This window comes from Amphiprion ocellaris, chromosome 12, assembly GCF_022539595.1.
Source record: "Amphiprion ocellaris isolate individual 3 ecotype Okinawa chromosome 12, ASM2253959v1, whole genome shotgun sequence".
Classification (NCBI taxonomy): Eukaryota; Metazoa; Chordata; class Actinopteri; family Pomacentridae; genus Amphiprion; species Amphiprion ocellaris.
The window spans coordinates 11,156,726-11,172,646 of NC_072777.1; the positions used below are offsets into that span (position 1 = coordinate 11,156,726).

The following is a 15,921-nucleotide window of genomic DNA, read 5'->3' on the forward strand; positions in this document are numbered from 1 at the left end:
TCATTGGGAGAAAAATGCTTTTATTTAAAAAGAAGGACATTTCTAAGTGATCCCAAACTTTTAAATGATAGTGTATGATATCACAAAAATGAAACAAAGGAAATTTTACAACCTCGAAGCTGACAACGCACGCAAGTGCCAGTTAATTCAAATAAATATCCATCTTTCTCTCACCAGTGTCGTGCATAAACATTCATACATGTATCAGAATTTGGAACATACTGTGTCAAACCAGCCAAAATCTGAACGGCAAATGTCATGTTTCTAGTTTTACATTCACATAAGAAATAAAGATATGACACTGTAATAAAACAGTTTTATTAATAATAATAATAATAATAATAATAATAATAATAATAATAATAATAATAATAATAATAATAATAATAATAATAATACATTTTATTTGTATAGCACTTTTCAAAACACTCAAAGATGCTTTACATAAAAATCATCAAACATTAGATTCTTTTCCTCCGCTTAGTAATATGCTTAAATTCAGCGGGTCGTCTCGTCTGAATGTAGTTCCCAAAGATACCCGCTGCATCACTGACATATTCATACAAGTACTGGGAAGGTATTTGTTTGAAAGATAAGTCTTGTGATTTTTATTTTTGTACAGTCAGTGAATTCCATAAAAAGACCAAAATCAGCGCTGAACACCTGATAACAACAAGCATCTTATTCTTCCGCACCACAGAGCTCCATTGTTGTTCAGCAGCCAATAAAAGCCCATCATTGAGCCGCACTGTTGCACTAGCTGACATGTTCATTCAAACCATGAATGCACACACTATAGTTTGTTTTCCCTCCATCCAACATATGCCAACGTGCTGCCACACACATGAAACCAAAATAAAATACTAACGTGCATGTTCGTCTGTGTGAAGTTGCAGGACAGAATGGTAGTGACGGGACACGTGGAGACAGGCGACTACTTCTGTTTGCATCTCGACTGCTACGAGCAGGTGGAGACACTCACCTGCTGGTCCCTGAAGCCCCTCCCCGTCTCCAACTACCTATGTCTGTACGGCAAACACGAGCAGCTGCTGGGCCAGCTGCTGAGACGCTACCACGAGGGCCTGGTCCGCGACCTGTACAGGTGGGACAGACAGTTACTGTTTGACCAATATCTGTAGATATTTTAAGGGGAGAAAATCCACATGAATCACGTTTCTGCACTAAAAAGAGTTAGTCAGTATTTCCATTTGTCAATAATGAACTGAAAACGAAATTAATAGTTTCTCCCTCAGCATGTGTCTGCAAGGTTCTGCAGAAATTCCATCATCATCCCCAAATTTGAGACCACACAGACTGTCCACACAGCAAGCTGAGCCAAGACAAGAAAACTTGACCCTTGTTTGGTGTATTTTGTGTGCATATAAAATGATGAGATTCAGCTTTATTGTCACTGAACAAACACACAAGAAAATACACATGGTGTCTTCCCAGAAGTACAATAAGGCATAAAGACTGCATAGGTTATAAATTAGCAGTATAAATGATGATGTATACACTGTATTCCACTTCCCTGATAAATGTTTGCACAAAAGGAGCTCTTTCTCTTGCCATCAGGAGGTCACCATCATGTCTTCAAGTGCCCATGTGTAGAACATGTTGGTCTGTACAGACCCCCAGTTGTAATTTTTACAGTGGCAAATTAATGTCTGGTGCTGTCTCTGTCCTGAAGAATTATTCGATAATATATAGAAAAGTTGTGGCAGTATTGTGGAGAAATTTAAAATAGCAGTTACTTTTACTGAAAAATTGCACTTCATGTTGTCTTTTTTACACTTTGTAAAGTCATCTTGCAGGTCAGTTTTGGGCCACAGGCCTTATGTTTGACACCCCTGTTCTACTGTGTTCACAAGCTTGTGTCTAATTTGTTAGCAGATACTGTATTGTGAAATTTTAGAGCTTCTGAACAGAAAAAGGCACCTGCTGCACTAGAAAATGATGCTGTAAGGATGGTGAAACAGTAAACAGATGAACAATGAGCTGAAAGTCACTGGAGAGCCGCGGGGAACTGCAGATTTGCCTGATATTTCTCTGAGGGTTCTTTAGGATCTTTTATTAGGCACCTTTCACACCATCACGTTTCAGTTGTTATGTGTCAATATTGTTATTATATAAATATAAATTAGATCCACTTTGAAGAAAAAAATCCAGTTTAGTTATAATAGTTATGTAGTCACCACTTCAAATGCTGTGAACTTGCAATCACGGTTTCCCCTGACTCATAGTCGGCCTTTAGAGGCTGTGCATGACAGTAAGCATGATTGTTCCACGTTCAATAAAACAGTGAGTCTTTGCTCTCTTATTCAACTGGAATCTACACGTTATTTCTGAGCATCTGAGTCATAAAAATGTTTAAAATTTAATTACAATTTTTTTGTCATTTCTTTTTATTTTGGTTGCACTGATTTTCCATTGGGGTTTAAAACCTCCCTGGGGGCACCAGAAACTCCCCTTCTACCACCACGAGACAACTAGGATTCAGATTATTTTAAATCACTTCATTCAAAGGTCAAGCTAAAAGTGAGTGCTCTTGAAAAACTCACTAAAAATGTCACTTTTCACTTTCATTTCCTCCTCCAAAATGAATTTAGCGTTCCATCAGTGTTACTTTTAATCTGTTACAAATTGCAGTAATGGACAGAACATTGAGCGTCTCTTAATAAACCAGAATTCTAGTTTGATTTTCAGGCCCATGCTTTTATGTTGCTGTTAAAACCTTTTCTTGGAGACATAATCAACCCATAGCTTTAGTTTACTTCGCTCATCAACATGAATTACAGTTCCTCATCAGAGAACAGAAAGCTCCTCCATAATAAATAACAGTGTACACTTTTCTTTAATATTATCTTTTCCTGGGGTCTTTTATCAGTGATGCATGAGGTAAACAAACATCAAAACTAACAACTTGCACTTCCAGCAGACCAGCGAAAATGATTAGCTTTGAATGATGTCTGCTTTTAGTTTGTTGACAACAAAATGACAAAGCAGCTCCACCGTATTGGTAGTTTCTGCATTGTTGTTTTTGTTTTTTTTTTTTTTTATACTGTGTTCCTGCTATTTTGTCCAGTCCCTGCAGTAGTATAATTTCATGTATGCAAGAAAACATGTTGCTGTTTTTCAGTTTTTCGGTCTCTGTGCTAAAATGAGACAAACAGCAGGTGGTCAAGCTCATAAAAACAGATGCTTTCATAATCAGGTTCTGTATAAAATGAGCCACTTTCCCTGTTTCAGGAGGAAACACTTTCAGAATGCTGCAGGTAGTGAAACTTCACATCATGACTGCTGACTGATGATTTCAATGGTCAAAATGACACATAAGACGAGCGCACAGAGAGACAGATCTGCTGTCTTTTGTCCTCTAGTGTGTGTTTGCTGGTGTGACTTTGCGGTGTGTGCGTGTTTGTCAAACAGCGGGTGACCTGCTTCTGAGGTTTCAACACAAATGACCCCCAGACACGGACGCCTATTGTCCCCCGCCTCCTAATCTGTTTATGCAGCTCCCCAATCTGTCTTTGTGGCCGGTGCAGGACGAGACAAAGCCGGAGCCTCCCCGCTGTAGAGGCTGATTCCTCGTCACGCCACTCCCTCAGCTGACTCATAAAGTCATTGTGGGGGCTGACGGAGCATCAGGAGCCGTTAAAATAATTGATTGGCCGTGTGTCGGCTGGGGGTTATTCAGTCAGCACAGTTAGTGCAGCTTCTGGATGCCGGATCCTTTCACATGAAGAGCCAGTTCGCACAAATTACAGTGAAAGTTTCCAGTAACGGAAATTAACAAAGTGCATTTACTCACGTACTGTGGTGAATTACAAATTTGAGCTTGTACTTTATACAAGTGTTTGGCTTTCATACCTCTTTTGTACTTCTAATACATTTCATTGAATACAATTCTTTTTACATCACTGCATTTGCCCAACAGCTGCTAGTTTATAGTTTTTGACTTTTACATATGAAGCACATTAAGTGCTTCTAAAAATGACATTTAGTTCGAAATTAAACTATGTAGAGCTGAAAATTCATGAACTACTAAGTGTCAATTCATTTTACATGCAAAGATGCTAAACATTTCAGGGTTCCTGCTTCTTAAATGGGAGAATTTGCTGCTATTTCATGCATTTTAAAAAAATGTAGATATACACTACCATTCAAAAGTTTGGGGTCACCCAGGCAGTTTTATGTTTCACATGAAAACTCACACTTTTATTCATGTGCTAACATAATTGCACAAGGGTTTTCTAATCATCAGTTAGCCTTTCAACACCATTAGCTAACACAATGTAGCATTAGAACACAGGAGTGATGGTTGCTGGAAATGTTCCTCTGTAACCCTATGGAGATATTCCATTAAAAATCAGCTGTTTCCAGCTAGAATAGTCATTTACCACATTAACAATGTCTAGACTGTATTTCTGATTCATTTAATGTTACCTTCATTGAAAAAAAAAAATTCCCTTCAAAATTAACATTTTTAAGTGACAACAAACTTTTGAACAGTAGTGTAATGTTTTGTAATTTTGAGGTTTGGACTGTTACATACAATCATTAATCACAATCCATCCAACTTTTGAGACTTCAAAGACATTTTCCATAATACACTGCATAACTTTACTGACATCAGACTTAGACTGCAGGTGTTTTACTTGTAACGCAGTATCTTTACTGTGTGTATCAGGTTCTGAATTCTTCTCTCTACCTCTTCAAAAGCATCAGTATCTCAACTAATACTGAATTCCTGCATACTGGCTGCTTGACTTGAATTCTAGGTAAAAATAGTTGATAAATCATTACATGTGTTTGCTGCCTCAGGTGAGCTTTGCTTTCTCCTTTTTATACAGTTTAGTCCAGTGCTTCTTAATAGAGAATCAGGCCGCTCTATGACACCACAAGAAAAGGGCAGTGGAAAAACATCAAAAAGAAGTTTTTATACACACATTTCATTTTTGATTAGTTCTATCATTTTGACTTTTAACATTTTGGAGAGTTTTACCTCCAACACTTTTGTAGATTGAACTATGTGACGTATCTTCGGGAAGCAGCCAACAAATCATAGATGTCTAAAATGTGACCAGGAGCCCCAATTACTCTGATTTTATTTCTAAGAGTCACACAAAAAAGGTGGAGCCTCTGTTTTAACAAGTAATGAGCAGCATTTTGTTCTGTCCAGATGCTGAAATGTCTGCTCCTGTACTTCCAGGACAACAGTTGAGATTAACTGAATTTGTTTTTTCCATTTTTACAGTTTTGCAAAAGCAGATTTATAAAGAATGAAAAAACATCATGTCTTTCCAGAAACAATGTCACCATCTCTCTGGATTACAAACTAAATAAACTGCCAGCACAAATTGTCCCTTAAAAACTGTGAGATGAATAAAATCCAAACTCTCTGTCACTCCACACCACTAGAACTAAACGAGAATACACTGTATATTTGTCATCAATAGTTTTAGTCTTGTGTCGTACGAGAACATGTCTTGTAACTTGGTGAAGCAGTCTTTTAATAGAAGGTACCAGATGGTTGGTGATATAATGACAGATTCTGCTGCAAAAAGGTTTTATTTTGATATTTGTGATATTTGGTTTGCTGAGGCTCAGTTTCGTCCTGTTCAAGCTCTCAATAAGCTTAAAAATCTGCCCACACTAAACACACTTTGCCAGTCTGGTGTCAGTGGAGTAGTTTTCGTGTCACTTTAGAGGCTAAATAGATTGTTTCTAAACGGAGTAGAGGTGAGTTGTTGCTCCAGATCTGAATGTTCTGTATTCGTTTTTAAAAGTCACTGTGACACAGTAGCTTAAATTTGAGATGTCTGTCAGCGGTAATACTCTGCTGTCCTGTGGTGGTCTGAAGAAGCTTCTCCTGCAGTGTGATGATTTGCTGAGTTAACACAGTGCAGATGTTCTAAATGCTGTGTCAATGTGTCTCCTGCAGTTTCTTCAGAGAGAGCCGCTGTTTGCCCGTTTTCCACGACAGATTCTCCGACTTTGAGCAGGAGCTTCGACAGATCAGCTTAAATACACTGGAGGTCTGTGCTTTCACTGAGAAGGGATTTTTCTTTCTTTCTTTCTTTCTTTCTTTCTATTTTTCTTTGTCTTTCTTTCTTTCTGTCTTTCATTCTTTCTTTCTGTCTTTTTTCTCTCTTTTTCTTATTTTATTTCTGAGAAGGGATTTTTTTTCCCTTTCTTTCTTCCTTTCTTTCCTTCTTTCTGTCACTTATTCTTTCTTTCTATTTGTCTTTCTGTCTTTCTTTCTTTTGGTCTTTCTTTCTGTCTGTCTTTTTCTGTCTCTTTTTCTTATTTTACTTCTCATTTTCTATTCTAAGGCATTTTTTTGCATTTACTTCAGTGTTTTGTTGATCCTCCATCCTTCTAAAGTTATACTTTTTATTGTGCTTCCTTTCTTTGTTGCCCCTATGTTGTTGCATTCACCATCATTCTTTTATATGTTTTTTCAAATTGTTTATTTACTTATCACTAACTTGTTATCATCTTCGACACACTTTGTCTTTTTTAGTTTTTTTCTTTCTTTATCGCTGTCATTCTTTCTTTGTCACATGGTCGTTTTTTCTGCCATTCTCTACGTCGTAATTTTGTTCCTTCTCATTCTTAATGCTTAAAATACAAATTGCCACAATGGAAGCAGATAGGAGTTCAGAATGAAGACTTTACTGCAGTTATAGAGTGCAAACAATCTGAGCTCAGTAATTTGCAGAGGATTCTTCGAGGTGTGACCAGGATTAGCCAGAGATAGATGACCTGGATGACCTGTTCTACCAGCAGCCCATAAACCTCATTAAGTTTAATCTAAAACATTGAGGTTCTGTCTAACCTGGCTTTAATCTCCCCCGTGTGTCTCTGCAGGGCGATGAGTCGAGGCAGCAGGTGATGACGGATGACGACTCAGATGCCTTCCACACAGATAGTTTTCTACATGAAGAGAGTCGAGCGGCTCTGAGGAGCAGCGCTGTGAAGTTTCTGACCTACAACCGAAACCTGCTGCCCATGTTCGCCCACCCAGGACAGCTGTGACATGCCAGAGTTTACAGCAGCCTGCTGCATGGGTTTAAACAGCAGAACTCAGGTGACTCACACACTCTGAATCATGTTACTAGAAAGTTACTTATTTTGTGTGTGTCAGGGTGTGAATTCTAGTTTTAAGTGACTTCACTTTAGGGTTTCAGTTGGAGACGTGGTTTCCTGTAATGGTTCAAAAACAGTTTTAATTGGAATTTTTTTCTCATTTTTGATGAGTTGTCCAGCTGTTGTGTGATTCAGATAAGCAAAAATAAACGAGCATTGAAATTTGCATCTTACGGTTTAATCATGTCCAGTAAAATCTGCTGTTGCTGAAATGAGGAAGTTGTTCACATGCACCTGTGAACACTGTGGAATATTAGTCATATCAGCTCTGTGAAAGATCTGAAAACCTCTGTGCACCCCTAAAAGTCCTTGAAAGTTTTATTATTATGTAGAAATCCTGTGAGTTAGAAGCACTTGCCTCAGTTTGGGAGCTTTAAACATGCCTCAACATTTGAGTCATTGAATTTCTCCAAGCAAGACCTTGAAATGCCGGTAGTCGTGTTTTGTTTCTATTTTCAAGCTTTTGAATTCACATGATATGAAGGAGCTGTTTAATCAATAAAAATGTTATGACGTCCATGTCATGTAAAGAGCTGGAATCAGGATGCAGTTAGTGGTTGTTCCTGATGTGTGTTGAGCACTGTGGGTGGACAGAGCACAAGATATCTGGAGAATTTAGAACTGCTTGCTGTGTTTAGGCATCGTCAAAAGAAAGTATGTGCAAATTAAAGCACCTCTAAAGTCTGGCAGTGACGACTTCAATTACAGCTGTTCTCCTCACACAGCATCTCAGAATAATGAATATTAGTTTTCAGTGCCATTTGTTCTTCTGGTACATGTGCAGTTGGCACACTTGTGTCTGATTTACCAGATCACTGCTGCTGCTGGTATATGCCGGCAATTGACCGCTCATGTCAGACAGCGTTCTGTTCTCCTTCTGCTAACCTACCACACTGAAAATTCCAAGTTTTGGTTCTAGATCTGCAGCAAGGAAGTACTTTTTCAGTGGAATATCCGTTGCTCTCTTCCCTGCTTGCAAATGTTCCACTAAACCAATCCAACAAGAAAAGCACTCAGAGTGCAATACTCCGCCAAGGTTGCTCAGTGGTTGTATGATTTCTGACAGTTGAAATCTTTAAAAAATTTGTGGTCTGCAGCGGTCGATTTGTAGTAGGTTCGCAATCATGTGATCGTCAGCAGGCGGCTGATGCAGTGTTCACTTGTAGTCATAGCTACGGTGATGTTGTGCCGCTATCTCGCAATGCAGAAGTCTTTAACAAGTCCATGGAACCAAACTATAAGCTACAGCACTGCCAAAATCTAATCAACTGGTCCTCGTGTCATTTCTAACCTTCCCTGAAAATGTCACCAAATCCGTTAGTCCGTTTTTGAATAATGTTGCTAACAAAAAGACAGACAGACAAACTAATGCCGATCTCACATAAGTCCGTCACCTTCCTTGGCAGAGTGAGGGAACATCGATGCCACATCCTTGGCTCAAGATGACAGTGATTGATTTACTGAAATACAAATAAGAGATGTTTTCTTCTTATAGCAGAATGGTACTGAGGTGCAGCCAGATCATTATGTTCAACAGAATGAGCTGACTAAGTGAGACAGGGACACTTGTAGTGCGGACAGTCCACTCAGTCAAATTTTGGGCTGCATGCAGACATCTGCAGAGGGGTTCAACCGGTAACAGACTTGGGCAGATGACAAAATTGACATAACTTACACTCTTGCAGACTCGCATACAAGGAAATCCTGATTTTGCCCTAAAGCCTTGACTATACTGTGGTGCAGAACCATACATGGACAGCTGTGGACACCAACTGACACATAGTTGCTGCTTTTATACTACTTTTGTAGTCCGCGGAATTTCACTTGGAAGACTCCGTTGCACATATGTGCAGTAGATTGTACCGATGCATGGTGTGAATATACACTACAGCACAGCATACACACTATTGCCTTTGTAGCGTAGTCACTACGCAAACACACATTTTGGGCTGCATGTGGATTTGTGTGAAGATGTTTGTGTGGATACTTGTGGATAAGGGATGAAGTGTATACCACATGGACCCATATGCTCTCATGGACACAAAAAATATAGACCAGTTGAACTTACGCGACTAGAAGACAAGTGCTCTACCACCTGAGCCACAGTTGCTGAGATGTTCTTCTTCTAAGTGTTTGTGCTCTAAGGTTATGTTTTCACAGTAAAACCGCAAGCAGAAAGCTGAAAATGCATTGACATAACATGCCAAACGTTCTGAAAAAAATGGTGTGATTTAAAAATTGTCTTCCTTGTTGGTTAAAGATGCAGATATAAAAACAGTGTAATATTCATGCAGGAAGCAACAGATTAAACACTAAGTATTCACACACTTAGTGAGACCTACTTCTTTTATTGACAGAAGCAAAATGGTTAGCTAGATTAATCATAAAAAGCCACTTTGATTAATTTTACCTAATTGTTCCACACTATTTCCTAACAACACTGTCAGAACTCACATGTAACTTATTAGCTTTTGAATTACTAAAGTCTCTCGTGATGTTAGAGTAGATCTGACTCACGATGTGCAGTAGTTTGGTCAAAATGAAGAGTATTTCTGACATGCTGATACATTTGTGTTTGTGTTTCCAGCAGCAGCATGTCCTCCTCCGTAACTGTAACTGTGAGTGTGAGCTCTGCTCTCCGTGACTCTGCAGCAGCGTGACCAATCAGCTGCACATGAAAGTGGATGTGTGGCTTTTTTGGAGGAGGGGGAGAAAGGAGGGAGGAGGAGGGTGTCACTCTACAGCTGTATGTTAATGAGGCTGAGCTGAAGCCTGTCGGGAAAATAACCGCACACACACACACACACACACAACAACAACATATGTCCACACTTACACACCACAGCCCTGCAGGCTGAGAGAGCACTGCTGGTGTCCAAGTATGAAGTCACATATTAGAAGATATAAGATCATGTTGAGAGACTTTTTGTCTAAAATGTAATCAGTCAGGACAGAGTTTAATGGTGTCTTTACTGCATGTATAGAGCATGCTCTTTTATTGCAACAAGGTGTCAGTTTGTGGTGTTTTCATGGTACTTAATGGCCCTTTACAGTGTTGGTACACAATGATGGGTTTCCTTTTGTGTGTTCACCTGTTAAAGCTGCACTGCTCTCCAGCTGCATTCCTTGATATATCATATTTTGTGTATATCTTTAAAGCAATTATTACAAACCCTGAAAGACATTTAAAACAAAACATCCACTTGTGCACAAAATCCATGTCTTTAAAAGTAAATTTTGTGTTTGGGACTTTCAAAAGTCATGAGACATTGGAAAGAATTTGCTATTTCAGTCGATTTTCAAAACTGAAAATGTGTGCATCTTGCAATATAAGACAGAATCAAGCTGGTAGCAATCAAGTAAAATGACCTGATTTGAGAGAATACCTGAAACACGTTGATTTATAATGCAATCCAGTGGAAACTACACGTCTAAACAGGATGAATTTTATATTTCTTTTCAGAAAATGTGATGTTTATCAACTATAAATACACAGGTTGGTAGATAAGATGAAGATTTGTCGAGTGTAAACTAATGGACAGAGTCACAGTGAGATAATGACTCACATTTGGTGGATACTGGTTGTATTTAAGTTGTCAGTTTGGACACACAAACCGTCAAAACTGTGATCAGATCAATAAATCTGATCTGACTGACTGAAACCTGCTGTTTCCCAAACACCTTTACACGCTGATTTCTTCCTGCGCTCAAACCTTCACTTCTTCATTTTACACATTTCAAAGGCAGCACTGACTCACATCACGTCCCGTCATCCCTCACGGTGCTGGACAGACTCATATCCGACTGACCGGGTCACATTTGACCCGCAGGAACTGCGTTTGATGTGTTTTAACCGGCAGATAATCTCGGTTTGCCCCATTTGGAGACACAGAAAAAGCGCACTGATTACGCACAGCACGCGCCGTCGCCGACGGTATCGAGGGGCCAGATTGCTTTTTGGGGCCCCCACTTCTTCTTCTTCTTCTCCTTTTTTTTTCAACTGTGCAATTTCCTTTTCAATCACGGCGGGTCTACAGCTTGCACAAGCGCAGCCATTGTGATGCAAAGCAGGAAACCCTCCTCTCGCTATTAATTATGTATGCGTAAAATGACGGATTCATATGTCCGGAGTTAACTGTAACGCCAGCGCACATGCTGCTGGGCCCCGGTGGTTTCAAATCTCTTTTCTGTGTTTCATGTTTAGTTATTTGTATAATGTTAGTGCCGAACTTAACCTCGTCGTTTTGTGCGTAAAACTGTTTAAGCATCGAAAACTATTTGCGCACTGTCCAAATCTTGAGTCAGTTTAGTTTGGAACATTTGTTGCAGATGTTTTTTTTTTTCTCTCTCTCTCTCTCAAATTGGGATATTATTTCATTTTTATTTTTATCTTACATCTTAATTTGGTCTTCCGTCTTACTGGCATTTTAAACCTCTCAAAGTTCCAAATTAAAAAAAATCAGCTCAGCTTTGTTTTTCTCCACTGTTTACTTTCCAGCTTTACATATTCCACTTTTCCTTATTGCTATTTTATGCCGTTATGTCGACGGATGTCTCCTTTTTGGACAAATCAGAGCCCCACCACTCAAAGGAGACACATAAAGCCGAGGCACGTGTAGATTTCTATACAAACTCATCAGACCGTAAAAGCAGGAGGCTCCTGGCGTGTGCCCGGGTCGAGACAAGGAGGAGGAGGAGGGAGAATGGCTGTGTGTGTGAGGGGCTGAAATACAATAAAACCCTCAGGTACATCTGCTTTGCAATCTGCAAATCCTCCCTCCATCACCCCCCTCCTCCCCTCCATCAGCCTCTCCATCCTCCCACACCCACTTCCCAAATCCACAGGGGAGCTCGGCTTCTTCTGATTGGTCGGGGATGAGGCAACAAGGGGGGGACGGGAACAATGTCATCATGTCGCCTTAAAAAGAGTGCAGCTATGTTGCGTTGAAAGCACCTCGGGAGGAAAACACGGGATCAATAGCAGGAGGAAACACACACACGCACAAAAAGACGCATCAGATGTTTGCATCCACGAGCGGCTGAAAGTGGATTTCTTCTCCCCGCAGCAGCGTCCAAAGTGCCTTCAGCTTTCCGTCCAGCGCGATCATGCCGAGAGGATTTTTGGTAAAAAGGAACAAGAAAACCAACCCGGTGTCCTACCGGGTTCGCTCCGACGACGAGGAAGCGGAGCAAACAGCGGCTGATGTGCCGCCGCTGCCTCCGTCCTCCGCGCATCTCTCCTCCATCCCGGTGCGCGCACAAACGCCGACGCCCACCTGCGGGGTGGCGGCCACGGCTCCAGAGCCGGACGCTAAACCTGTGCAGTTCGGGAATCCAGAGGCGGTGTACCAGGCGCTCTACAGCCCCACACGCCCCGTCAGCCAGGATCACGACCGCTCCTACTTCGAGAGGCGCTTCAACCTCGGATCACCAGTTTCCGCGGAGTCTTTCCCCACACCAGCAGCGCTCACCGCTCTGGACCACCTCTTCGCCCCGGTGGACCTGAAAATCGGCTCCAGCAACAGCAGCCGCACCGACACCAGCGCTACGTCCACCGCGACGCTCCCTGCCGCTGCAGCGTCCAAACGACCATCCGGCGACACGGAGCGCAAAGGCAAGCCGCCGTCCAAGAAAACCAAAGCTATCCGGAAACTGCACTTTGAGGATGATGTCACCACATCTCCGGTCCTCGGGCTGAAGATCAAAGAGGCGCCGGTGGACCAGAAGCCGTCCAGACCCCAGCCGGCCGGAGGAGAGAACATCCCGCTTGGGGAGTTTGTGTGCCAGCTGTGCCGGGAGGCGTACGCAGACCCGTTTTCTCTGGCGCAGCACAAGTGCTCCAGGATAGTCCGGGTTGAGTACAGGTGTCCCGAGTGTGACAAGGTGTTCAGCTGCCCGGCCAACCTCGCCTCTCACCGGCGGTGGCACAAACCGAAGCCGCAGAGCGGTGCGCAAAATTTAGAGTGCGACAAGGTGGCCGCGTCCGGGAAGACGGCTTCGGATGAAGCGAAGGATTCTAGTGACAGGGACACACCCAGCCCTGAGCCGTCCGAGTCCGGCTCCGAGGATGGACTGTATGATTGTAACCAGTGTGGGAAAAGGTTTAAGCGCCAAGCGTACCTGCGCAAGCACCTGGCGTCACAGCACGGCTCCCCAAAGCCGGCGGAGGAGGAGGACGCACCGGCATGCGAGCAGAGCGCGGCGCCGCTCAACCTGAGCTCGTCCACCTGCCACCTGTGTCCCGTCTGCGGGGAGAACTTTACCAGCAGAGGCAGCCAGGAGCGGCACATCCGCCTGCTGCACTCCTCACAGGTGTACCCCTGCAAGTACTGCCCCGCCGTCTTCTACAGCTCCCCGGGACTCACCAGGCACATCAACAAGTGCCACCCGTCCGAGAACCGGCAGGTGATCCTGCTGCAGATGCCGCTCCGCCCTGCCTGCTGATCCGGGACTCTGGGCTGCTTTCTCACTGTCAGATGACAAGATTCACATTCCAGCCTTGTTTCTGGGAGGATTGTAGTGTGACACTGCAAAAATATCTGTAATCTAAAACATTTTCCTTTGTTTTCAATCGTTTGGTGAGAAGCTGCAACTCTGACTTCAGGTCATTTAGTTGCAGTTACTTGGTTCAAAATCACTCCTAAGCTTTTGTCCAATTTGAAGAATTTTCAACATACTGATCTTAAATTTTCCCACACATTTCTAGAATAACTTGCTCTTTCTTTAAAGCTTATTCTGCATGTTAATACAAGGAAAAGCACAAATTACACAAGAATAAAGTGGAATTGTTCTATTTTCTGGCTAAAAAGCTGCCATGAACGGATATTTTTGCAGTGTAACTCTTAAAGCACATCGAAAGAGTCAAAAAATGTCCTCACATACCCGCTCACATGCAGCTGGCAGGGATTCAGTGCCTTGCTCAAGGACACTTCAGCCGGTTCTGGGTGTGTGTGTTTGAACCCCCGACCTGTGACCCCACTTAATGGATCTTTGACGTTTTGAACACTTAAAAAGCGTTAGACTGTTAATTTATTTTTCTAGCATCTCTGCACAAGTGCTATTAGCTCCTAGACCTAAGAGAGGGGACGACCTGTAGCCGATAAAAACCAGAATTCGCAGGCCTGAACAGACCTTATCTCATCACTCTGATTAGCTTTAACATAGCTTGTGGATCTGTGGATCAGTAGCTGTCGCCTGAAAACAAAAAGAGTAAAACTAGTGTAGCCGGTAATGCCTTTGGATTAGAAACTCCTGCTGTAAAACTGCCTTAAACTCCACTGATCTGATTGTTTTTGATCACTTATTTATCACTGGCTGGGTATATGATGATTATTTTCTACAAAGCCTTCTGTATTACCAATATACAGTATATCTAATCTTGTTTTTTTCTATTTATTTATGTATTTATTAAATTATTTGTGTAAATTATTGCTCTGTGTGGTTAAACCTGTGATCTGTTGCTGTGTTTTTTCATGATGTAGCCAAATCGTTTTTATTTTCCTTTAACTTATATGAAAAAAGGTGTGAGGACGGTGTGTTCATGTGACATTATAGCAATCAATGAGTTCTATCAGCCGCTCTTGAATAAGAACCAATGCAATCATGTTTTTATTTGACTTTTTTTTTGTTTTGATTTGTTTTTGTTTTTTTGGTTTCATTGTAACTCTTAGCTCTTATACTGCTTTGGATGTTTCTGCAGTATTTTGCTAAATGTCCAAAAAATAATAAAAACCAAACTGAGAAACGGATTTCTTTTGCCGTCTTGTGTGTCTTCTGGAAGTTTTTACCACCAAAATGTATTCACAGAGGTAGATTAACAGCTGGATTTGTGGCGTTTGAACTGTTTGAACCCTTTAAAAAATAGTCAAATCTTAAATTTTTATGCTACTTTGGAGCTATAATCACTCACATTTGAAGGTTCTTTCTCTGAAAATATCTGAAAAAGCATTTAAATGATCGAAAGGAAATTAATTAGCAACAATTCTGAGACTTAAATTTAGCAATGGAGTCATTTTTTTTAAAGCAAATATCTGGCAACAGCTTCTCCAATGTGAGGATGTGCTACTTACATAATTTTCCTTGATAATAAACTCAGTAGATTTCTGAGACATTATTAGTCTGGGCTGAAGGAAATATTGGACATTTTTCACTTTATTTAGTCAGTTACTAAAGAAAACAACTATCATATGTGTTGGAGATGAAGATAATTGATGATTGCAGCCTCTGGTTCTGCTGTTCTTTTTTCGGTTAATGTGTTTTGGGGCTTAAACAGTTGCAATTAAGATATTTTGTCTAAAAATTCCTGGGAAAGCCTTTAAGAACCAACATGTGTTGCTAAGAATGGTAACAATATACACATTTAGTCTAGTACTACTTATGAGTACAAATTTAATGTGCAATGTTTCCATTTTATGTTCTTTATAGTACACCTTACTATGCTTTGGAGGGAAATGCTCTAGGGTTACTGATAGTTATAGTCAATAAGGAACTGCAAAGAATAGGATACATTTGGTTTTGGTTTAACCACCAAAAACTTTGCAAAAATAGTGATAGAATAGTGCCTCTCAATAAATAATGACAATGCTCACAATAATGCACTTAATATTAGTTCAATAGCACACACTGTACGGTTACATTTGAAATTTTCAGTGCATTTTGCAAGAAATTAAAATACATTATCAGATAGCTGAATATTTTTTTCATTGTGGTACGGCTGCTTTTAAGTAAAGGATTTTCCTCCACCACTACAGGTTTAATGTAGAATCTCCA

At 41.0% G+C, this 15,921-nt stretch overlaps 2 protein-coding genes across 2 annotated transcripts in view; both read left to right on the plus strand.

The window, feature by feature from the left end:
- The window catches only part of cfap61 (cilia and flagella associated protein 61), a 49,098-nt gene extending 39,621 nt beyond the window's left edge, over positions 1–9,477 (plus strand). The window contains exons 23-25 of the mRNA XM_023291556.3: positions 891–1,102; positions 5,945–6,038; positions 6,874–9,477. Of these exons, the coding sequence (XP_023147324.2) occupies positions 891–1,102; positions 5,945–6,038; positions 6,874–7,041 (474 nt within the window). The 3' untranslated portion in view covers positions 7,042–9,477. The remainder of the gene's footprint in view (positions 1–890; positions 1,103–5,944; positions 6,039–6,873) is intronic.
- Positions 9,478–12,103: 2,626 nt separating this feature from the next.
- insm1a (insulinoma-associated 1a) lies at positions 12,104–14,900 on the plus strand. The gene has a single exon (XM_023291557.3). It carries the CDS (start codon positions 12,259–12,261, stop codon positions 13,594–13,596), a length of 1,338 nt encoding a protein of 445 aa, XP_023147325.2. The 5' UTR covers positions 12,104–12,258; the 3' UTR covers positions 13,597–14,900.
- Positions 14,901–15,921: the final 1,021 nt, after the last annotated feature.